At 44.3% G+C, this 25,097-nt stretch overlaps 1 protein-coding gene across 2 annotated transcripts in view; it reads left to right on the top strand.

Annotated features, from left to right (window-relative positions):
• The window catches only part of GCC2 (GRIP and coiled-coil domain containing 2), a 418,679-nt gene that overhangs the window by 142,386 nt on the left and 251,196 nt on the right, over positions 1–25,097 (top strand). For both annotated transcript variants that reach the window (XM_069204470.1, XM_069204471.1), the window contains exons 8-10: positions 2,025–2,125; positions 2,215–2,313; positions 18,535–18,654. In XM_069204470.1, the coding sequence (XP_069060571.1) occupies positions 2,025–2,125; positions 2,215–2,313; positions 18,535–18,654 (320 nt within the window). The remainder of the gene's footprint in view (positions 1–2,024; positions 2,126–2,214; positions 2,314–18,534; positions 18,655–25,097) is intronic.

Genomic DNA, 25,097 nt, shown 5'->3' on the forward strand with positions numbered 1-25,097 from the left:
CTTTAAAATTATTCAAGATGAGTATGGCTTTGAAGAAATCTCCTATTGTCCCATAAAGGTGTACCCTTCACTGCTACCACATTTTATCAAGCATTGAACAAGCTATTAGGTTTGGTTTTTGCACAGATCATGCACACAAAGCAAAAGGCACTTTCAGACTTCCATACGCATACACAGACGTGCACGCTTACTGACAGCTTTGCAATCCTATAATACACATGCAGACACCATGGCTGTAGACAGAACTTGTAAAGAAACATGTGCATATCTCTCTCTGAATAAGATATGCACATGATGTCCATGTGGCGCATGTACACTGTAGGGGAAATTTGCATTTATAGTGCCTGTACCAAACATTTATAGTTAATGCAGTAGTGGTACGAGTTCTCTAGGGTTTGGGATGAAAACCATCTATTGCTGCAGTACAGCACTTGATATGTGAGTACAAATGTGGCTTGTACCCCTCTTCAGCCCTGCACCCCTCCATTTCACACTCTAATTTCACCACCCATATTTTATATTGCCATGAAGTTCACCAAGTTTCTCTTAACATACGACAAAGACACAGCTTTTAGAGCAGCAGTGTAAGCTTTGCTAACTCAAATAACAGGTACTAAAAAGGGGACAGCAGAACATTTTGTCACAGAAGAGGTACAGAACATGAGCAGCAGCGCGTGGTTACCATTTTGTGTGAAATATGTTTCAGCTGCTTGTAACCATGCATTACTCTTCTGTGGGTTACACAAGTGGGCAAGCGTCTTTTCATTCTCTACCCTCACATTTGTTTTCCGCTTTTAATTAACAAATGCACTTCCCACAAAAAAACTACATAAATAAATGCATTTAAGTAACATATTTCCAACTTTTAATGATTAACATTCCAGTGCCCTCTTACACTGTTTATCTATTATAATAATGTTATAATAGTGTTTAATACATTTATAAGTATAGTACTTGATAACATTGACAACACATGATTTTGCTTCGATTACAACACCACAGTGCAAATATATATAAAATTCTCCTTGTGCATTTATGTTTTTTATTAAAATCTACACATACAAATAAAAAAATTGACCTACGGGGTGTGTGGTTAATTGTTTTTCTTTGTGTGCTGTTTGTAAGTCTACTGTCGGTTGTAGGCACGCCATTGCTACTTCTGTCTGGCCGACCATGCACTTTGATAGTCAAACTGCGCTACACCTGTGACGTGAGAGCTGATAGAATAAGGAAAGGGGCAGGGCAGGCGGTGGTCCGAGAAGGACTGGGGAACTACTGGGTATGAGTGATGGCTGCCTGTGTGTATGTGTGTCTATATAAGGCTGTCCACTCATAAAACTGGCAAACAGATACATAGTGTTTTAGGTTACCTGACTCATAGGGAGAAGGCAGAGTGATGATGTCTGGGTTTTCCTCACAGTCACCCTACCGTATAGATGGTTGTGGAAAATGTCAAAAGTTATTACTGTGAGCTTGATGCTTCTCTGCAGTTGGTGCCAAGTGACGTTTCCACTGTATGATTTACTTTTGGCCTCTGTTTTGCATGTGTTTTTCTACCTATGCTGTGCTTTTTCTGTGTGAGGATGTTACTGTGTGTGTGTGTCTGTCTAGGTTTGTGACTTTATTAAAAAAAAAAAAAATGCTAAGTTCTAGTACAGTCCTTTTAAACGAACAGCAGCCCTGCTTAGATAGACAGCTCTTATCTTATCAACGTTTTCAGTATATGGATTTGGTATTCCCTTTCAGTGTAATTAGTACATATTATTATATATTGTTTAATGAATCAGAAATTGTGCATTTATCACCTAGACTTGCCTTTCCATCTTGCATCATCCTCCATAGATGACTGGTGTGGTGTATTTCGCTGGCGTTTTATAATACATTTTGAAAGTAGTTAACAGAATTGCAGTGTTTCATTTCCAGTGAAGGTATTTTCTGCATGTGCGGTGGGATTCGTTACAGACAGATCTCTGTCTTTTAATTCATGCTATAATTGTGTGAATTTCTTGTTCCTTTTTGAATAGTAAATCTGGAAAATATATTGAAAGAAAAGGAAGAGAAGTTGAATAAGTTTAAAGCAGTCGCTGTTAAAGCAAAAAGAGAACTGGATTCCAGTAGAAAAGAGGTAAAGCAACATGTAGACTCCTGTCATCTTTTTTTCTTTCACTGCATAATATGACTGTTCTCACATCAGGTGCCTATGTTTTTAAATAGGTGCACGCTCTTAAAGAAGACTTGGAGACAGTGAAAAACGAGAAAAGCCAGCTGTCTACATCGTTAAAAGATCTTATTCAAGGAGCAGAAAGCTATAAAGTAAGATCTCCAGATTTTAAAAGTATTTTCTATGTGACCGCAAAATTGTAGTCTTTTATACTCCTACCGTGTTACTTGTTGTAATGCACCCAAACTTTAAGGAATATAAGTCTTACCACTCACATCTGTGAGACTGTGAAACATAGATTATGTTTGTCATGCTTGAATTCTAACCAACTAGTGCTGTGATATTTCCATGGTGATTCCTATTTGGGAAGCAAGCCAATGGGTTGTTTGTGCAGTCAAATATTTGCCACAGACAAAAGTTTTTAGAATCATTGCTTCTTGATAATTCTGGGAGTTTTTTGCTTGGTAGCAAAAAGAAAGTAGACCTATGCTTAAACCTGCTCCTAGCCTCATTTATCTGACTTTCACAGATAACCCCTGGAAACACTCTCTCGAACAATAAGACCACTACCATGTCTACTGAAATGTTGACTATTCCTAAAAACGTGGCATGAAAATAAAGTGATCACCCATTCCAATACTGTGAATAATCTTGAGTCGCTCATGTAGCCTATCATAAGGGTTCACTGTGGGTTCTTGACAGCCTAACACCAAGGTTTAGTTCAAGCTTATTTAACTCAGGGGCACACTCCGAAGTAGATTCCGGCACCGAGAAATTTCGGCATCGAGTTGTCGAATCAAGCAAGCCCCCGAAAAAGCTCCTCGGAACCGAAATTCAGACAATTACATTAGGAATTTTGGTACCGAAAAAACCGTCTCGGAGCCGAAACGATCCTCATACACTGAGGAGCAAAGGCTTTCGATGCAACTCAAAGAAAGGCATAGATTTGAGCAAGATCTGAATGTAGAAGAACCTGACCAAACGCAACAAAGGTTACAAATCGAGAAGGAGACAGGGAAGATACAGACCATCCCTCCACTCAAATCTAAAAGAAAACTAGCCTTTCAAGAATCAGAAATGCAACCAAAAGCCAAAGTGGTTAGAGACAAGTCACCACCACCACAGGTCTCACCACAACCATCCCCACTGCACTCACCACACTTGTCACCAGTGGGTACACCGATAACGCAGTCACCCACACATACTGGGATGACCCAAGATGATGCTGATGTATGGGATCTATACGATCCACCAATATCGGACAACAGACCAGAGTGTTATCCAACCTAGCCTTCACCACCAGAAGACAGAACAGCATATACACAAGTACTAGCCAGGGCAGCTACGTTCCACAACGTAACCATGCACTCAGAACCAGTGGAGGATGACTTCCTTTTCAACACTCTGGCATCCACCCACGAACCTATCAAAGCCTGCCAATGCTACCGGGCATGCTCAAGCACGCACAACAGGTCTTCTAAAAGCCTATAAAGGGAAGAGCTATCACGCCTAGGGTTGAAAAGAAATATAAACCACCCCCGACAGACCCAGTGTTTATAACGCAAAAGCCCACCCCGGACTCGGTTGTGGGGCTGCAAGAAAAAGTGCGAACTCACAATCATCAGGGGATGCCACACCGTCTGACAAAGAAAGTCGAAAGTTCGACGCAGCGGGCATGAGAGTGGCATCACAAGCAGCCAATCAATGGCGAATTACAAATTCGCAAGCCCTACTTGCACGCTACGACAGGGCACACTGGGACGAGATGCAAGACATCATCCAGCACTTGCCCAAGGAACACCAAAAACGAGCCCAGCAAGTAGTTGAAGAGGGACAGGCCATATCAAACAATCAGATAAGGTCTGCATTAGACTCTGCAGATACAGCAGCACTGACTGTCAACACGGCGGTAACGATTCGAAGGCGTGCATGGCTGCGAAGTTCTGGATTCAAACCAGAAATACAACAGGCGGTACTAAATATGCTGTTTAACCAACATCAGTTGTTTGGGCCGGAAGTCGAAACTGCGATCGAGAAGATGAAAAAAGGCACAGACACGGCCAAAGCCATGGGCGCGCTCTACTCCCCACAATTCAGAGGCAATTTTAGGAAACCACAATTTAGAGGGGGGTTTCGGCATCAGACATCTGGACCATCCACCTCCAAAAACAAAACCCACCTACCAGTCACAATACCAAAGGGGGGGTTTTGTGGTTCCTATAGAGGACAGTTCCCAAGAGGAAGAGGGAAATTCCAGCCCGCCAAACCAAGCCCTAGCAAACAGTGACTACAATGTCACACTACACCAACACTTGTCACCAGTGGGGGGGGGGGAGGCTAACCAAATACTACCACAATTGGACACACATTACCACAGATATGTGAGTCCTATCAATTATCCAACATGGTTATTGCATAGAATTCACAACATTCCCTCCAGATGTTCCACCAAAACTGAACAGAGTGTCTCCACAACACTTAAACCTATTACATATAGAGGTCCAAGCACTGCTACAAAAACAAGCCATAGAGCTAGTACCCTGTCACCAAATGGAACAGGCGTTTACTCCCTGTATTTCCTTATTCCAAAAAAGGACAAAACATTAAGGCCTATCTTAGATCTTAGAACACTGAATCTCTTCATCAAATCAGACCATTTCCACATGGTAACACTTCAGGACGTAGTTCCCTTACTAAAAAAAAGGAGAATACATGACAACACTGGATCTCAAGGATGCGTATTTCCACATACCCATCCATCCATCTCACAGGAATACCTCAGGTTTGTAATACAAGGCAAACATTATCAATTCAAAGTGCTACCGTTCGGAATAACAACAGCCCACAGAGTATTTACAAAATGCATAGCTGTAGTAGCAGCTCATAAAGGAGACAACACATGCACGTATTCCCATATTTGGACAATTGGCTAATAAAAGCCAACACTCAGCAACAATGTCAATTTCAAACGCAATACGTCATAGATACTCTACACAAACTAGGGTTTTCTATAAATTACCTAAAATCACATCTACAACCATCCCAAATATAACAATACTTGGGAGCAACACTCAACACACAAAAAGCTATTGCCACTCCAAGTCCACAAAGAGTTCAGTCGTTCCCAAATGTAACATCAAGCATGCAACCAAACCAACAATACACAGTAAAGTTTGTGGTGAAACTACTAGGCATGATGTCCTCATGCATAGCTATTGTCCCAAATGTAAGACTACACATGCGGCTCTTACAGCAGTGCCTAGCAAAACAATGGACGCAGGCACAGGGTCAACTCCAAGATCTAGTGTTGATAGACCGCCAAACACATTCTTCGCTTCAATGATGGAACCCTGTAAATTTAAACAAAGGGTGGCCTTTTCAAGACCCAGTGCCTCACGTCATTATCACAACAGATGCTTCCATGATTGGGTGGGGAGCACACCTCAACAATCATAGCATACAAGGTCAATGGGACAATCAACAAAAACGACTTCACAGAAATCACTTGGAACTGCTAGCAGTATTTCTAGCATTAAAAGCGTTTCACCCACTTCTAGCCCACAAAAACATTCTTGTCAAGCCAGACTATATGACAACCGTATCTAAACAAATGGGGGGACACACTCGTCACAGCTGTGTCTCTTAGCACAAAAAATTTGGCATTGGGCAATTCACAACAACATTTGCCTCATAGCACAATACATACCAGGCATTCAAAATCAGTTAGCCGACAATCTCAGTCAACAGCAAACTCACGAATGGGAAATACATCCCCAGATTCTACAAGATCACTTCTACCACAGGTGGACACCAAATATAGATCTATTTGCAACAAAAGAAAACGCAAAATGCCAAAACTTTGCGTCCAGGTATCCACACCCTCAGTCCAAGGGCAATGCTCTATGGATCAGCTGGTCAGGGATATTTGCTTACGCTTTTCCCCCTCTCCAGCTCATTCCTTATCTGGTCAACAAACTGAGTCAAAACAAACTCAAACTAATACTTATAGCACCAACGTGGGCTCGCCAACCGTGGTACACCACACTGTTGGACCTATCTGTGGTACCCCACATCAAACTACCAAACAGACCAGATCTGTTAACACAACACAAACAACCGATCAGACACCCGAATCCAGCATCGCTCAACCTAGCAATCTGGCTCCTGAAATCTTAGAATTTGGGTATCTAAACCTTTCTAAAGAATGTATGGGGGTCATTAAACAAGCAAGAAAACCCACAACCAGACATTGTTACGCTAACAAATGGAAAAGATTTGTTTGTTACTGCCAAGCTAATCAAATTACGCCACTAGATGCCTCCACACAAAACATTGTAAGTTACTTACTACACTTACAAAAGTCCAATCTAGCCTTCTCTTCCATTAAGATACATCTCACTGCAATATCTGCTTATCTGCAGATTAAACATAAAAAATCGCTTTTTAGAATCCCATTTATTAAAACCTTTATGGAAGGACTAAAAAGAATCATACCCCCAAGAACACCACCAGTGCCTTCGTGGAATCTTATTATTGTGTTAACACGACTCATGGGCCCACCATTTGAACCCATGCATTCTTGTCAAATCCAATTTTTAACTTGGAAAGTAGCCTTTCTAGTAGCCATCACTTCACTTAGAAGAGTTAGCGAAATACAGGCATTTACTATTCAAGAACCCTTTATACAAATACATAAACATAAGGTGGTTCTCCGTACAAATCCACAATTCTTACCAAAAGTCATATCACCGTTTCATTTAAATCAAATGGTAGAACTCCCAGTCTTCTTCCCACAGCCAGACTTAGTAGCAGAAAGGGCATTACATACGTTAGACATTAAAAGAGCACTAATGTATTACATTGACGGAACAAAACAATTTTGAAAAACCAAACAATTGTTTGTCGCTTTCCAAAAACCACATGCAGGTAACCCCATATCCTAACAGGGCATTGGCAGATAGATTGTCAAATGCATACAAACCTGTTACCTAAAAGCTAAAAGAGAATTACCTATTACTCCAAGGGCACACTCCACTAGAAAGAAAGGCGCCACAATGGCTTTTCTTGGTAATATACCAATGACAGAAATTTGTAAGGCAGCCACTTGGTCTACGCCTCATACATTTACTAAGCATTACTGTGTAGATGTGTTAGCAGCACAACAAGCCACAGTAGGACAGGCTGTACTAAGAACATTATTTCAAACAACTTCAACTCCTACAGGCTAACCACCACTTTTGGGGAGATTACTGCTTTGTAGTCTATGCACAGCATGTGTATTTGCAGCTACACATGCCATCGAACGGAAAATGTCACTTACCCAGTGTACATCTGTTCGTGGCATGTTGCGCTGCAGATTCAATTCACATGCGCCCTCCCACATCCCCGGGAGCCTATAGCCGTCTTAGTTGCATTGAAATTGTATATATGTAAATATTTTTTACTTTAATACTCTATGTACATACACATTTACTCCATTGCATGGCACCTCTAGTATCCTTACTTTAACAACTCCTACCTCACCCTCTGCGGGGAAAACAATCTAAGATTGAGTCGACGCCCACGCGCAATGGACCCGAAAGGGAGGAGTCACTCGGTCCCGTGATTCGAAAAGACTTCTTAGAAGAAAAACAACTTGTGACACTCCGAGCCCAACACTAGATGGCAGGAACAGTGCACAGCATGTGAATCTGCAGCGCAACATGCCACGAACAGATGTACACTGGGTAAGTGACATTTTCCATCCAATGCAAATCAAATAATTAATAAAAATTCATCACCGTAGGGCCTGCCAGATGCTTCATCTTTCTCATGCCAACCAGAAGACGACCCCATTCAACTGCGAGAAAGATCCTCACCCTCACGGGAACAGTGTCAGGCATTTGACATCCAATCCTGACCGAGGTCTCGGAATTAATCGCTATTGAGCAGGGCCATCTTTTTATATCTTAACCACGAAAGAGCCTTCTAGAAGGCCCTCCCTCTCACATGGAAATATTCATAAATGCTGGCTATTTTAGGTAAACCTTGACAGGAGTGCATTGGGAGCTGGCCATCATCCCAAGGCACACCTCCCAAAGTCAAACTGTTCTCTTGTCTATGATAAACACTAGCTTGTTATGGCCTTATCAAGCTCCTACATGTTGTGTACCAGCCCTAGCTATTCGGTGAGAAGAAAAACACGTAGCAATAGAAAAACACATTGCATAACATGTTTGCACGGAAAAATACTTTAACATGGCGGCAAAGCTAAGCTGAACACAAAATGGAGTCTATAACCAGTGACCAGTAAAGTGACAATAGGCATCTAAGCCAGGTGCAAAGCGATGTGACACGACATCAGTGGTCAATACTCAAATAACATTATAGTAGCCCATTGGCAGCTACCCAACACTCCCTGAACCATGCCTAAATTCAGTATTTAGGGGAGCCCTTGGCACCAGGAAATCAGATCCCGCTGACCTAAAGAAGGACACTCCAGAGACACAAAAGCGGGAACTGAAGCCAGTGATGGACTCTGCGCCAACCCTGCCCTTCTGCGTGCTAACTTAAACAATCGTGCCAAAGTCTCCTTGTCCTCCAGCTGCTGAGCCTTCCAAAAGCCCGGGAAGACTGACAGCCTTCACTCCAGCACAAGGGAAGTTCCTTGTAGTTGGGAGCTGCTCCCCTTCATCCTTGTAGGCACCCAAGAATTGCTGAAGAGGACTCCAGACTGTCAAAGCCACCACCAGACAGCACCACTTCACCTGAGCCTCCCAGCCCATGTTGAGGTGGAACAACGGTGCCAGCATGGTCCCCAGCTTCCCTAGAGTGAAAATCCATTGTGGGTTTCCCCACTGCTACCTTCACTGCGACGCCTGCAGTCTCTTTCTGCAGGTCCCCCTCAACTGAGACTGCCTCTGTTGACAGTAACCCTGACGGTCCACTGCACCCAGACACCCTGGACAAAGGAGCAGAGGAACACTGGTGCCTCTGCGTTGCCCAGGCTTGTGAGACTTGAGCCCACTTTTTGGTTCACCTGGACTGGTCCCCCAGGCAACACCTGCAGACTGTTTCTGTGGCCCCCCTCCACCACCTCTGGAGACGGACACCTGATGGTCCAAGAACCCTCTGCATTCAGACGCCCCGGACTGAGGACCACTGGTGTCCCTAAATCCATGAGCAGTACAAGACCTGAGCCCACTTGGTGGCTCACCCTAACTGGAAACTGTAGGAGGCTGGACTGGCTTGTAGTGAGTACCAAGGGGTACTTGCACCTTGCACCAGGCCCAGTTATCCCTTATTAGTGTATAGGGTGTCTAGCAGCTTAGGCTGATAGATAATGGTAGCTTAGCAGAGCAGCTTAGGCTGAACTAGGAGACGTGTGAAGCTACTACAGTACCACTTAGTGTCATATGCACAATATCATAAGAAAACACAATACACAGTTATACTAAAAATAAAGGTACTTTATTTTTATGACAATATGCCAAAGTATCTTAGAGTGTACCCTCAGTGAGAGGATAGGAAATATACACAAGATATATATACACAATAGCAAAAATATGCAGTATAGTCTTAGAAAACAGTGCAAACAATGTATAGTTACAATAGGATGCAATGGGGAAACATAGGGATAGGGGCAACACAAACCATATACTCCAAAAGTGGAATGCGAACCACGAATGGACCCCAAACCTATGTGACCTTGTAGAGGGTCGCTGGGACTATTAGAAAATAGTGAGAGTTAGAAAAATAACCCTCCCCAAGACCCTGAAAAGTGAGTGCAAAGTGCACTAAAGTTCCCCTAAGGACAAAGAAGTCGTGTTAGAGGAATAATGCAGGAAAGACACAAACCAGCAATGCAACAACTGTGGATTTCCAATCTAGGGTACCTGTGGAACAAGGGGACCAAGTCCAAAAGTCACAAGCAAGTCGGAGATGGGCAGATGCCCAGGAAATGCCAGCTGCGGGTGCAAAGAAGCTTCTACTGGACAGAAGAAGCTGAGGTTTCTGCAGGAACGAAAAGGGCTAGAGACTTCCCCTTTGGTGGACGGATCCCTCTCGCCGTGGAGAGTCGTGCAGAAGTGTTTTCCCGCCGAAAGAACGCCAACAAGCCTTGCTAGCTTTAAATCGTACGGTTAGCGTTTTTGGACGCTGCTGAGGCCCAGGAGGGACCAGGAGGTCGCAAATTGGACCAGCAGAGAGAGGGGACGTCGAGCAAGACAAGGAGCCCTCTCTGAAGCAGGTAGCACCCGGAGAAGTGCCAGAAACAGGCACTACGAGGATGCGTGAAACGGTGCTCGCCGAAGTTGCACAAAGGAGTCCCACGTCGCCGGAGACCAACTTAGAAAGTCGTGCAATGCAGGTTAGAGTGCCGTGGACCCAGGCTTGGCTGTGCACAAAGGATTTCCGCCGGAAGTGCACAGGGGCCGGAGTAGCTGCAAAGTCGCGGTTCCCAGCAATGCAGCCCAGCGAGGTGAGGCAAGGACTTACCTCCACCAAACTTGGACTGAAAAGTCACTGGACTGTGGGGGTCACTTGGACAGAGTTGCTGGATTCGAGAGACCTCGCTCGTCGTGCTGAGAGGAGACCCAAGGGACCGGTAATGCAGCTTTTTGGTGCCTGCGGTTGCAGGGGGAAGATTCCGTCGACCCACGGGAGATTTCTTCGGAGCTTCTGGTGCAGAGAGGAGGCAGGCTACCCCCACAGCATGCACAAGCAGGAAAACAGTCGAGAAGGCGGCAGGATCAGCGTTACAGAGTTGCAGTAGTCGTCTTTGCTACTATGTTGCAGGTTTGCAGGCTTCCAGCGCGGTCAGCAGTCGATTCCTTATCAGAAGGTGAAGAGGGAGATGCAGAGGAACTCGGATGAGCTCTTGCATTCGTTATCTAAAGTTTCCCCAGAGACAGAGACCCTAAATAGCCAGAAAAGAGGGTTTGGCTACCTAGGAGAGAGGATAGGCTACTAACACCTGAAGGAGCCTATCAGCAGGAGTCTCTGACGTCACCTGGTGGCACTGGCCACTCAGAGCAGTCCAGTGTGCCAGCAGCACCTCTGTTTCCAAGATGGCAGAGGTCTGGAGCACACTGGAGGAGCTCTGGACACCTCCCAGGGGAGGTGCAGGTCAGGGGAGTGGTCACTCCCCTTTCCTTTGTCCAGTTTCGCGCCAGAGCAGGGGCTAAGGGGTCCCTGAACCGGTGTAGACTGGCTTATGCAGAATTGGGCACATCTGTGCCCAAGAAAGCATTTCCAGAGGCTGGGGGAGGCTACTCCTCCCCTGCCTTCACACCATTTTCCAAAGGGAGAGGGTGTCACACCCTCTCTCAGAGGAAGTTCTTTGTTCTGCCATCCTGGGCCAGGCCTGGCTGGACCCCAGGAGGGCAGCTGCCTGTCTGAGGGGTTGGCAGCAGCTGCAGTGAAACCCCAGGAAGGGCAGTTTGGCAGTACCAGGGTCTGGGCTACAGACCACTGGGATCATGGGATTGTGCTAACTATGCCAGGATGGCATAGAGGGGGCAATTCCATGATCATAGACATGTTACATGGCCATATTCGGAGTTACCATTGTGAAGCTACATATAGGTAGTGACCTATATGTAGTGCATGCGTGTAATGGTGTCCCCGCACTCACAAAGTTCAGGGAATTGGCTCTGAACAATGTGGGGGCACCTTGGCTAGTGCCAGGGTGCCCTCACACTAAGTAACTTTGCACCTAACCTTTACCAGGTAAAGGTTAGACATATAGGTGACTTATAAGTTACTTAAGTGCAGTGTAAAATGGCTGTGAAATAACGTGGACGTTATTTCACTCAGGCTGCAGTGGCAGGCCTGTGTAAGAATTGTCAGAGCTCCCTATGAGTGGCAAAAGAAATGCTGCAGCCCATAGGGATCTCCTGGAACCCCAATACCCTGGGTACCTCAGTACCATATACTAGGGAATTATAAGGGTGTTTCAGTAAGCCAATGTAAATTGGTAAAAATGGTCACTAGCCTGTTAGTGACAATTTGGAAAGAAATGAGAGAGCATAACCACTGAGGTTCTGGTTAGCAGAGCCTCAGTGAGACAGTTAGTCACTACACAGGTAACACATTCAGGCACACTTATGAGCACTGGGGCCCTGGGTTACCAGGGTCCCAGTGACACATACAACTAAAACAACATATATACAGTGAAAAATGGGGGTAACATGCCAGGCAAGATGGTACTTTCCTACAGAAACCCAGTCCTAACCTCCAGCCTCTTCCCAAAAGGACCAATCTCCATTGACTAACATTTGGCACCGGATGCCATACTACACCTCTGCATGCGGCCGCGCAAGTGCCACCTGGTGTAACCTGCTGGTGTAGCCCTGAGCCTTACCCAATACTTATCGTAAGTCCAGGAGATTGATCCCGTAAGTCACTGTACAATACCTGTTTGCCATATTTGTTGTTCCCTCTTAGGATAACATTGCATCTTTCAAGAATTGCACGGAGTTGACTTTTCTACACTGTAAAGATATCTCTTGCAAAGCATACTTACCTGATCGTTCTGAATCTGATGCCAAAACATATATAAAGATACCTGTTATGTTTGTAACTTTGTGTGTATCTCCTTATTGAGTCATGTCTTATTTAATGACTGTGTGTGTATTTGTTGATGTCTCACACTCCTCTCTGATTACTCTGAGGCTGCTCAACCACACTACTGCCTAAAAGAGCACCCTGTGATTGCTAGAGCAAGCCCCCGTTCACTAGTAAGGGAACCCCTGGACTCTGTGCATGGTATATCTCATTTTGAGATGCCATATAAAGAGCCAGCTTCCTAGGAGGTTCCAGTCGAGAAGCTCCCCAGCAGTCCGGACCTTCTCATTCAGAACCATGAACAAATCTAACACCCAGATCCTAGAACTCTCAACCGAGCTATTTTCGCTTAAGGTCATATAGTTTGGTTACCCTAACTAACCACTAGAATGTATGAACATTCTTAAAGAGGCACATAGACCCACCACTAGAGATTGCTATGCAGCATAGTGGAAATGTTTTGTCTGCTATTGTCATACAAAACAAATTGAACCCCTTAAAAGCAACGGTACAATACATTTGCTGCTACCTATTTCACATACAGAATGCTGGGTTAGCATACACAGCTATAAGGTTACATCTCGCAGCAATGGCTCCCTGTTTCCAAAACGACAACACCTTTCTCTGTTTAATACCTCAGTCATTAAAGCCTTTATGGAGCAGCTCAAACATGTTATTCCACTACAAGTACCCATTTGCACCTTCTTGGAACCTCAGTATCGTCCTTACAAGACTCATGGGTCCCCCTTTTGAGGCCCTACACTCATGCCTTCTTCAATTCCTCTCTTAGAAGGTGGCATTTTTAGTCTCTATCACTTCACTCAGATGTGTTTGTGAGCTCCAGGCTTTAACCTTTGAAGAACTTTTCTTCCAAATACAGAGACAAAGTGGTTCTTAGTACCAAACTTAAATTTCTCCCTAAAGGGTATCTCAATTCCACCTCAGTCAATCATTAGAATTGCCAGTTTTTTCCCCACAACCAAATTCAGTTGTAGAAAGATCTCTTGATACATTACATGCTAAAAGAGCACTCGTTCTATAATGATATGATTAAAACATTCAGAAAGTCTAAGCAACTTTTTATTGCTTTTTCACCTTCAAATAAAGGCAGCCCTATATCCAAATCAGGCATAGCCAGATGGAACGTGAAACGGATATACACAAAGGTTAAGGCCCAAAGACATTTATCTGTTCCTCCCAGATCGCACACTACTCTGGATAAAATGAGCATCTATGACCTTTTTAGGAAACATTCACATTGCCGACTTAAATAAGGCAACTACATGGTCCACACTACACACTTTTAACAAACATTGTGTGAATATATGAGTATGCCAACAAGCCAATGTAGGACAGGCAGCGTTGTACCTTTTTCCAAACAACTGCAACACCCACGGGTTAGCCACCGCTTCTGAGGTGGACTGCTTTACAGTCTATGCAGAGCATGTGTATCCACAGCCACACATGCCATCAAACGGAGTATTGTACTTACCCTGTAAGCATCTGTTCGTGGCATGTAGTGCTGCAGATTCACATGTGCACACCCTCCTCCCCCTAAAACTGTGGCCATAACAGTTTCTTCCATTTTCTGTTTTCACTATATATATACATTTACCAAGGTCATTGCGTTACTTACATGTAATCTACACTCCTTTCCCAGCTTCTTACGGGAAAACAATCTAACAATGGAATCGATGCGCAATATCACCAAGAGGAGTCGTCACTCAACCTCTTGATTCAAAAGACTTCTTTAAAGAAAAACATCTTGCACAACTCCGGACCCAACACTAAATGGCAGGAGTGTGCAGAGCACGTGAATCTACAGCACTACATGTCACTAACAGATGCTTGCAGGGCAAGTAACATATTCCTTCTTGGACATGAACTCCTCCCTAATGCCCCTTTGGTATGCTGTGTAGGGCAAAATGTTCATCTGCACAGATATTACTACTACAGTGTTTTATATGAAACAACAAAGATGCTCATTTCCAATTTTCCGAGGTCTAGCAGTGCAGCTGTAGAAGTGAGCACCCGACAAGAGCATCTATGTCCTGTCACCAGCTTGGCAATGGATCAGAATACACTTGTAGAGAAATTAAACATGTTGAATTAGATATCCCTCAAATAGGAGGTTTGTAGTGATGTTGTGTTTAATGTATTCTTATCTCAATGAGAATTTCCTTTTAGATTCTCATTGGAGGCACACATTTATTTTGTGTAGCTTAGCATATGAACACAAGCCTCTGCTTACTCCCGGATTTATGTAGCCAGATGCTGTATTAACACCCTTCTCAAGAGCAACATTTGCAAAAAGTAAACTTTAATTATTGCTAATTAATGAAGTGGGTTCATTAAAGAGCTTATTGGTAGATTCCACCTTTTTTATTGTAACATTGACTCCAGCTCAGCTGTCAGTTCTGGTGTCTGACCAACTCCATTATAAACTTAGTGTTCTGTGGACTAATTCTAGGTTGCATTGGGTGGAAAAATAATGTATAAACAAAATTAGTTACCCTTCCACACAATTCTTCGGTGTACTTAGAGGCAATAAATACTACAGCCAACACTTTTATTTTTGCCACCACCCCCAAGGTAAACTGTCCCCTACATTTTAGATATCTTGCAGTAAGATTTACCACTTTATGAAATGCTTAGAGAGTCAAAGTGATGTCAATGTCTCGTTTCAGGGTAATTAGAACATGTTGGTCAGTAAGAATAGTAGCAGCTGAATAATTTTATTCCCGTGGTCTAGGTGTTGTGTAGTTCCAGACATTATAAAGATGAGATCTAGAGCTATGTGCCTATCTGCTGCTTCATTATTATAGGAAGGTGACCCTTTATGTGGTGTTTTAATACCTTGTAAAGAGTCTGAGGGTTCCCCAGTGAGTGGACAGGGCTTGCTATGCAATCCCAAAGTACTCTGTTCAGCGGTAGTGTGGTCGAGCAGCCTTGAGCTTAACTCAGAGGAGTGCAAGACAGCTACAAATACACACAATAGTTAATAAATGAAACAACACAACTCAAAAAGGAGATCCACACCAATTTATTAAAATAGCAAGTATCTTTATAAATATTTAGGCATCAGAGAAAAATCGTTCAGGAAAGTATGTTTTTAGGTAGGAATTCTTTTCACTTTAAAAGTGGACACGGTGCGATTTCTGAGTTCTGCAATGTTATCCTATTGGAGGAAAAGCAAGTTCTGCATTCAGGTACTGTTTGAAGACTAACTGAACCATCTCCGAGACTTAAGTTGAGTATTGGGCAATGGTCAGGACGCCATCACCAGGCCACTCTGGGCGGCACAGGGGCGGCCAAGTGCAGAGGTGTAGTACAATGGTGGTTGCCCAGTGTATTCAATGGATATCGGTCTTAGTGGAAAAAGGCTGCAGGCACTGGCCAGGAGACAAGTCAAGGTCAACCAACAGGTAGGTTACCAAGGTGGGGTGCTCAGGGGACGTAGGTGCACCTTTGGGCCTCTTCTCCACAGGTGACGGGCAACGGGTGCATGAGATGTCCTTTGATGTTGGGTTTTTGTGTTTTGGAGCTCTCACGGTTGAGGGGTCCTGTGGTCAGAGGCTGTGGGTGTCGGGGAGTCCGGGGGGGGGGGATGAAACCACAGTGGACTCGAGCTCAGGAGAGTTGAGGGACTTTATTGACACTGTGGGCCCACTTCAACTCGGGCCTAAGGCGACAGGGGCAGTAGTTATTTTAGGCGTTTAGTTTCTCTCACCACAGAAGCCGCGGGAGAGGAGGCCTGCGTGCAGAGGCTGCAGGCGACTTCAGGGAATCCAGGAGGAGTGAAACCATGATGAACACGGATTCTGGGGAGCTGGGGAACCTTCTTGGCAACAGTGGTCTACTTCACCTCGGGTTGGAGGCGGTGGGTGCAGAGGTGACTTCAGTTGTCAGCTTTTGGTGGTTCTAGAGTCTTCAGAGTTAATTCTTTTGAGGTTTTTGGAGAATTAGGTGCACAGTTCACTGGAGCTTTTGAGTCTTTATTAAAGGCAGGCACTCTTCCTGGGTTTCTGGAGTCACAGCTGCAGGACGAGTTGACTTTGATGGCAGTTTCGTCGAAGGATGCAGACAGGCCGGCAGAGTTGGTACTAGGTCAGCTGCTTCTTTTCTCTCTTTCTGCTGTTGCAGCTCTTCGTGCCTTGTCTTCTTAGGTTGTCAGGATCTGCTTCTGAGGTGCCAGGGGCTCCCTTAAATACTGAATTGAGGGGAATTAGGGGCGTGCAGTGTATTAGCCGTTGGGCTACTGACCCTTGGGGTCATTACACCCCCTATCTGACCACTTCCTGTGGGAAATGGGCATAACCCTGTCCCAGAATTCATAAGTATGCCATCACCAAGATGGCTACTTCTGAAAAATTGTGTCCACCTCGCAGTAACCCACCTTAGGGGTGGTAATAGCCTGGGGGTGGCACACCTACCTGCCTAGCTAATCTACCCACCTGTCCAGGTGCCAAATGGGCTCTGGACAGGTGGGGTGTCTTCCACTCTTGTGAGGGGGACAGATTCGCATTTCAAAGGCGGCAGCCCTTTGAGACTTGCCGCCTTTGGAAGGATAATCAGCAGGTCATCCTGTGGGAAAGGGTGTTGCACTCTCTTCCCGTACAGGCTTTTGTTTTGGACCTCCTGAGAGCAGAGGACTTTCATCCTAGGGGTCCAGAATGGTGTCTCAGATGGCAGGGTGGCAGAAACAAGTCAACGAGCACACCAGAGGCTAGTAGATTTTCAGGGGGTACCTCTAAGGTGCCCTCTGAATGCATGTATTGGTAAATCCAACACTGGTATTGATGTGGATTCACCAATACGAGATGTTTGATACCAAACATCCCTGTCGTCAGTGAATCCATCATGTAGCTGGGGAACTCATTTGGACCAGTGTCCAGCACATGCGTTTAAAATGGCGTCCCTGGGAACTTACTATGTCTGAGAATTGACAGAGACCTAGCAAGGGCATATCTGCTTGTGCAGATATGCCCTCATATGTAATATAATGCACCCTGCCTTAGGGCTGTAAGACCTGCTAGAGAGGTGACTTATATATATTGTATGCAGTGTTTAGGGGTGTCTGCCATGTTGTGTTTTCACTTTTGTCTGCACCAAGACATGCAGCTTGCAATGGCAGCCTGTCACACGCTCGGTGAGGGGTCCCTTAGGGTGGCACACTTTGTGCTGCAGCCCTTAGGGACCCTCTTTAGTACCCCAGGCCCTAGGTACTAGCAGTACCTTTTACTAGGTACTTACAGAGAGTGCTAAAGGTTTTGTCAAATGGGGAAGCGACTATGCAGTTTTGTGAAAGAGATCTGGCACTGAGGACCTGATTAGTAGGAACCCAGTGCACCTTTAGTCAAAATTACTTCACGTACAAGGCAAAAACTGTGGTGAGGGGAGGGTAACCACGTTAAAGAGGCCCTTTCATACATGTGGTCAGACATTCTTCTAGAAATCTTCTAATTGTGGAAAATACTCAACCCTAGTCATTTTCTTTGTGACCTCCCATTTGATGGATTTTTCTTTTTTTTTTTACAGTATTCATTCAAAACATTAGCCTACAGTAGAAATCCAATATGGAAATATATATTTCAACAATTTTGTTTTCTTAATTCAGAGTACATTTACGAAAGCTGATCTAATATGCCCAGTAGAGTTTGTTTTTCAAAACATTTTACTTTCACTTTTTTCACTTGGCTGTGCCACCTTCTTACCCTAATGTTTTTTGTAAAATTGCATTCACTAATCTGCTTGAGTTATAAAGGTTTGTTATTTATTAGAAGAGATTTTAATTTAATTAAATGTGTGGATTTCTTTTTCTCCTTCAGAATCTTTTAGTCGAGTATGACAAACAAGCAGAGCAACTGGATGTGGCTAAGGAACGAGCAGAGTACAGTGAACGTCAAATAGAGGAGCTTACGAAGCAGCTGCAGGCTGCATATCAACAGGTACAGCACAATTTAAACTGACCAAAGTGTGGTTGCAATTGTTAACTATGCAGATTGTCTGCACAAATTACATAATTTCAGAGCTGTAATTGAGAAATTACAGAAAAGGCTTGGCAGGTATGTCCACTCTCCTGATCCATATATATATATAAATAAATATATGTTCGATGGCATGTATAGCTGCAGGTACACATGCTGTGTATTATCCTGCCATCTAGTGTTGGGCTCGGAGTGTTACAAGTTGTTTTTCTTCGAAGAAGTCTTTTCGAGTCACGAGACCCAGGGACTCCTCCCTTTCGGCTAAATTGCGCATGGGCATCAACTCCATCTTAGATTTGTTTCTTTCCGCCATCGGGTTCGGACGTGTTCCTCTTCGCTCCGTATTTCGAATCGGGAAAGTTAGCTATTTATTGGAAAATTTGACGGTATTGTTTGCGCTCGGTACCGGTCTAGTATTAGTTCATCAATACCAATAGAAGAAACGCTCCTGCGGCCCTTCAGGGCTTCCACTCTTCAGCGGGGCCTGGTCGGCCCGACCGCGTCCATCGTCGAACCTCATGGACCGGACCCCCTTCCGCTTCTGCCCGAATTGCCACGCAAAGTATCCTTATACAGACCAACACTTGGTCTGTAATCTGTGTCTGTCACCGGAACACAGGGAGGACACTTGCGAGGCCTGTCCGGCATTTAGATCGAAGAATACCCTACTCGACACCGGCCGAACAGATCGACATCGAGGAAGAGGAGAGATTCTCCATTCAAGATTCGGACTCGGACAACTCCTAAAGTGAGCAGCCGAAGGCGCAGCAAAAAACTGTGAGTAAATCAGCCCTGGCCAAGACTCACTCCAAAATTATAAAGGCCAAGGGGATGCCACCGCCAACAGGCAACCCGAAAACACGGTGACCAAACATCGGCATCGAAAAACGCCTCCCAACGGCCGAAGACATCCGACTCCGGTCGAGATACCGGCTCCGAACCATCTCGCCACCGAGAGTTCGACACCCACAAAGTAAAAAAGGTTTCCTCGGAGCCGAAAAAGATCGTACCGAAACCTTCTGTGTCAAAACATACAGCCTCGGAGCCGAAAACAGGCTTTTATACAGAGGAACAAGGACTTTCCAGCCAACTGCAAGGGCACAGATTTGAGCAGGAATGAGGTATGGGAGAGCCAGACCATACTCAAAGGAGGCTGCACATCCAGAAAGAGACTGGTAAAATTCAAACTCTTCCTCGAATAAAAGTGAAAAGAAAGCTAGCATTCCAGGAGTCGGAAATGCAGCCAAAGGCAAAGGTGGCAAGTGACAAAACACCACCAAGATTTTCGCCACAGCCTTCACCACTGCACTCACCACACCTGTCCCCGGTAGCAACACCCCCAATGCAGTCGCGAACACACACGGGGATGACACAAGATAACCTGGATGCATGGGACCTATATGATGCACCGGTCTCAGACAATAGTCCTGATTGCTACCCGGCAAGGCCGTCACCACCAAAGGACAGCATGGCATATATGCAGGTGGTATCAAGGGCAGTTACATTCCATAATGTAGCAATGCATGCGGAGCCCATAGAAGACGACTTATTATTTAACACCTTGGCATCCACTCACAGCTCTTACCAAAGTTTGCCAATGCTCCCAGGCATGCTAAAGCACACCAAACAGGTGTTCCAGGACCCAGTGAAAGGCAGAGACATCTCGCCTAGGGTGGAGAAGAAATATAAACCTCCCCCAACAGACCCTATGTTTAAAACACAGCAGCTGACACCAGATTCGGTGGTCGTGGGAGCAGCCAGAAAGAGGGCAAACTCCCAATTGTCAGGAGACGCACCACCGCCCGACAAGGAAAGTCGGAAATTCGATGCAGCAGGCATACGGGTGGCAGCACAGGCAGCCAATCAATGGCGGATTGCCAATTCTCAGGCTCTACTGGCTCGCTTTGACAGGGCACACTGGGACGAGATGCAACACATAAATCAGCACTTGACCAAGGAACACCAAAAACGTGCCCAACAGGTTGTTGAGGAAGGACAGACGATTTCAAACAACCAAATAAGATCTGCAATGGACTCAGCAGACACAGCAGCACGGACAGTGAACACTGCGGTAACCATTCACAGGCACGCATGGTTACAGAGCTCAGGTTTTAAACCGAAAATCCAGCAAGTGGGCTAAATATGCCGTTCAACCAAGAACAATTGTTTGGGCCGGAGGTGGATACGGCAATCGAAAAGCTCAAAAAGGACACGGACACAGCCAAAGCCATGGGCGCGCTCTACTCCCCACAGAACAGAGGCACTTTTAGAAAGCCACCATTTAGAGGGGGGTTTCGTTCCCAAACCACAGAGCCTTCCACCTCACAAGTCAGACCCACATATCAGGGCCAGTACCAAAGAGGAGGTTTTAGAGGATCATACTGGGGGGGGGGGACAGTTCCCAAAGGCAAGGGGAAAATTCCAGAGCCCTAAAACCCCTCAAGCCAAACAATGACTTCAATGTCACAAACCCCCACCACTCCACACCAGTGGGGGGGAGACTTACCGCATACTACCACAACTGGGCAAACATAACTACGGACGCATGGGTCCTAGCCATTATCCAACATGGTTATTGCATAGAATTCATAAATTTCCCACCAGATGTGCCCCCAAGAGCACACAATATGTCCAAACAACACTTAGACCTGTTACAACTAGAAGTCCAAGCATTGTTAAAAAAACAAGCAATAGAAATAGTACCCAACAATCAAAAAGGAACAGGTGTCTACTCCCTGTATTTCCTCATTCCAAAGAAGGACAAGACGTTAAGACCCATATTAGACCTCAGAACACTGAATCTTTACATCAAATCAGATCACTTCCACATGATAACACTTCAAGACGTGATTCCCTTGCTCAAAAAACAGGGCTAAATGTCAACATTAGATCTCAAGGATGCATATTTCCACATAACCATACATCCTTCCCACAGGAAATACTTAAAGTTTGTAATCCAAGGCGTGCATTACCAGTTCAAGGTGTTACCACTCGGGATAACAACAGCCCCAAGGGTATTCACAAAATGCCTTGCAGTAGTAGCCGCTCATATCAGGAGACAGCACATGCACGTATTCCTTACTTGGACGATTCGTTAATAAAAACCAGCACTCAACAACAGTGTCTACTTCACACACAATACGTGATAGAAACTCTGCACAAACTAGGGTTCTCTATAAATTACCAAAAATCACATCTACAACCATCCCAAATACAACAATACTTGGAAGCAACACTCGACACACAAAAGGCAATTGCCACTCCAAGTCCACAAAGGGTACAAGCGATCCGCAATACAATATTAAACATACAGCCAAACCAACACTACTAAATAAGGTTTGTAATGAAACTTCTAGGCATGATGTCTTCATGCATAGCCATTTTCCCAAACGTAAGACTACACATGCACCCTTGCAACAGTGCCTAGCAACGCAATGGACACAAGCACAGGGTCAACTCCAAAATCTAGTGTTGATAGACCGCCAAACACACTTCTCGCTTAAATGGTGGAACCGTATAAATTTACACCAAGGGCAGCCATTCCAAGACCCAGTGCCTCAATATGTGATCACAACAGATGCTTCCATAATTGGGGGGGGGGGGGAGGAGAAGCACACCTCAACCAGCACAGTATACAGGGACAATGGAACATACAACAAAAACAACTGCACATAAATCATTTAGAACTGTTGGCAGTGTTTCTAACATTAAAAGCATTTCAACCCCTGATAGCACACAAACACATTCTTGTCAAAACAGACAACATGACGACAATGTATTACCTCAACAAACAGGGAGGGACACACTCCTCACAACTGTGTCTCTTAGCACAGAAAATTTGGCATTGGGCAGTTCACAATCACATTTGCCTAATAGCACAATACATCCCAGGCATTCAGAACCAGTTGGCCGACAATCTCAGTCGAGCTCACCAACAAACACCTGAATGGGAAATTCATCCCCAGATCCTTCAAGATTACTTTCTACGCTGGGGAACACCAAAAATAGACCTATTCACAACAAACGAAAACACAAAATGCCAAGACTTCGCGTCCAGGTATCCACACCCTCTGTCCAGGCGCAATGCGTTATGGATGAGTTGGTCAGGGATATTTGCTTACGCTTTTCCCCCTCTCCCACTCATTCCTTATCTGGTAAACAAATTGAGTCAAAACAGACTCAAACTAATACTCATAGCACCAACCTGGGCTCGCCAACCGTGGTACACAACACTACTAGACCTGTCAGTAGTACCTCATATCAAATTACCAAACAGACCAGATTTGTTAACTCAACACAAACAACAGATCAGACACCCGAACCCAGCATCGCTCAATCTAGCAATCTGGCTCCTGAAGTCTTAGAATTTGGACATTTAGACCTTACACCAGAATGTATGGAGGTCATTAAACAAGCTAGGAAACCTACTACAAGACATTGTTATGCAAACAAATGGAAAAGGTTTGTTTATTACTGCCTCAATAATCAAATTCAACCACTACATGCTTCCACAAAGAACATTGTAAGTTACTTATTACTCTTACAAAAATCTAAACTAGCATTCTCTTCTATTAAAATAGATCTCACAGCAATATCTGCCTATCTGCAGATAACACATTCAACATCACTTTTTAGAATCCCAGTCATCAAAGCATTTATGGAGGGATTAAAAAGAATCGTACCCCCGAGAACACCACCAGTCCCTTCGTGGAACCTCAATATTGTGTTAACACGGCTCATGGGACCACCATTTGAACCCATGCACTCTTGTGAAATGCAATTCTTAACTTGGAAAGTAGCCTTCCTGATAGCTATCACATCTCTTAGAATAGTAAGTGAAATACAAGCATTTACTATACAAGAACCCTTTATACAAATACATAAACATAAAGTGGTTCTCCGTACAAATCCCAAATTCTTACCAAAAGTTATATCGCCATTCCACCTAAACCAAACTGTGGAACTCCCAGTCTTTTTTCCACAACCAGACTCAGTAGCTGAAAGAGCCTTACATACGTTAGACATTAAAAGAGCACTTATGTATTACATTGATAGAAAAAAACTGTTTCACAAAACAATTGTTTGTAGCCTTCCAAAAACCTCATGCAAGGAATCCAATATCCAAACAAGGCATTTCCAGATGGATAGTGAAATGTATTCAGACCTGCTATATCAAAGCAAAAAGAGATCTACCTATTACACCAAAGGCGCATTCCACTAGGAAAAAAAGGCACCACAATGGCTTTTCTAAGGAATATACTTATGACAGAAATCTGTAAGGCAGCCACATGGTCTACTCCTCATACATTCACAAAACATTACTGTGTAGATGTGTTAACAACACAACAAGCCACAGTAGGACAGGCTGTATTACGAACATTATTTCAGACAACTTCAACTCCTACAGGCTAAGCCACCGCTTTTGGGGAGATTACTGCTTACTAATATATGCACAGCATGTGTATCTGCAGCTACACGTGCCATTGAACGGAAAATGTCACTTACCCAGTGTACATCTGTTCGTGGCATGAGACGCTGCAGATTCACATGCGCCCTCCCACCTCCCCGGGAGCCTGGAGCCGTTATAAGTTGAATGAAAACTGTAAAACTTGTAAATTTGTAAATAAATACTTTTTTAGGACACATTATGTACATACATACTTACTCCATTGCATGGGCACAATTACTATATTCACAACAACTACCTCACCCTCTGCGGGAAAACAATCAAAGATGGAGTCGACACCCATGCGCAATGGAGCCGAAAGGGAGGAGTCCCTCGGTCTTGTGACTAGAAAAGACTTCTTCGAAGAAAAACAACTTGTAACACTCCGAGCCCAACACTAGATGGCAGGATAATGCACAGCATGTGAATCTGCAGCGTCTTATGCCAGGAACAGATGTACACTGGGCAAGTGACATTTTCCATATATAGTAAGTCAGACGTATTTTGTCAATTAAGTTAATTAGTTCATTTCATTAGTTCATTTCTATTTCACTTAATCTTTAGACCATTGTCTTCGGCATGAATTGTAATACTTTCTTTGTCAATTGCATTTTCATTGAAGTGTATGTTCATTGATTGTATTTAAGCAAATGTAGCTGTTCTGCAGTTAAGGTATGCAGAGAGTGCTAACAGTCTTACTCTGTAGAAATCACTATCAAGTTAAATTCCTGTAACAGAAAAATCTTCAAATATATTTACTATCTCCATGCTTGTCAAAATATACCATCTGTCTGCTCTAACCATACATATCATATAAAACCCTAGAAATTCACTGAAAAAACAAAGATTAAAGTACTATTCTAGGTGAACTATTCAGTAACCACATACAATTTTAAACAAAAAAAACACAGCTATTCACCAGTTGTAGCTACCCCGTGTAACTATAATTTGTGCCCTA

This window comes from Pleurodeles waltl, chromosome 8 (assembly GCF_031143425.1).
Source record: "Pleurodeles waltl isolate 20211129_DDA chromosome 8, aPleWal1.hap1.20221129, whole genome shotgun sequence".
NCBI classification, from domain to species: Eukaryota; Metazoa; Chordata; class Amphibia; order Caudata; family Salamandridae; genus Pleurodeles; species Pleurodeles waltl.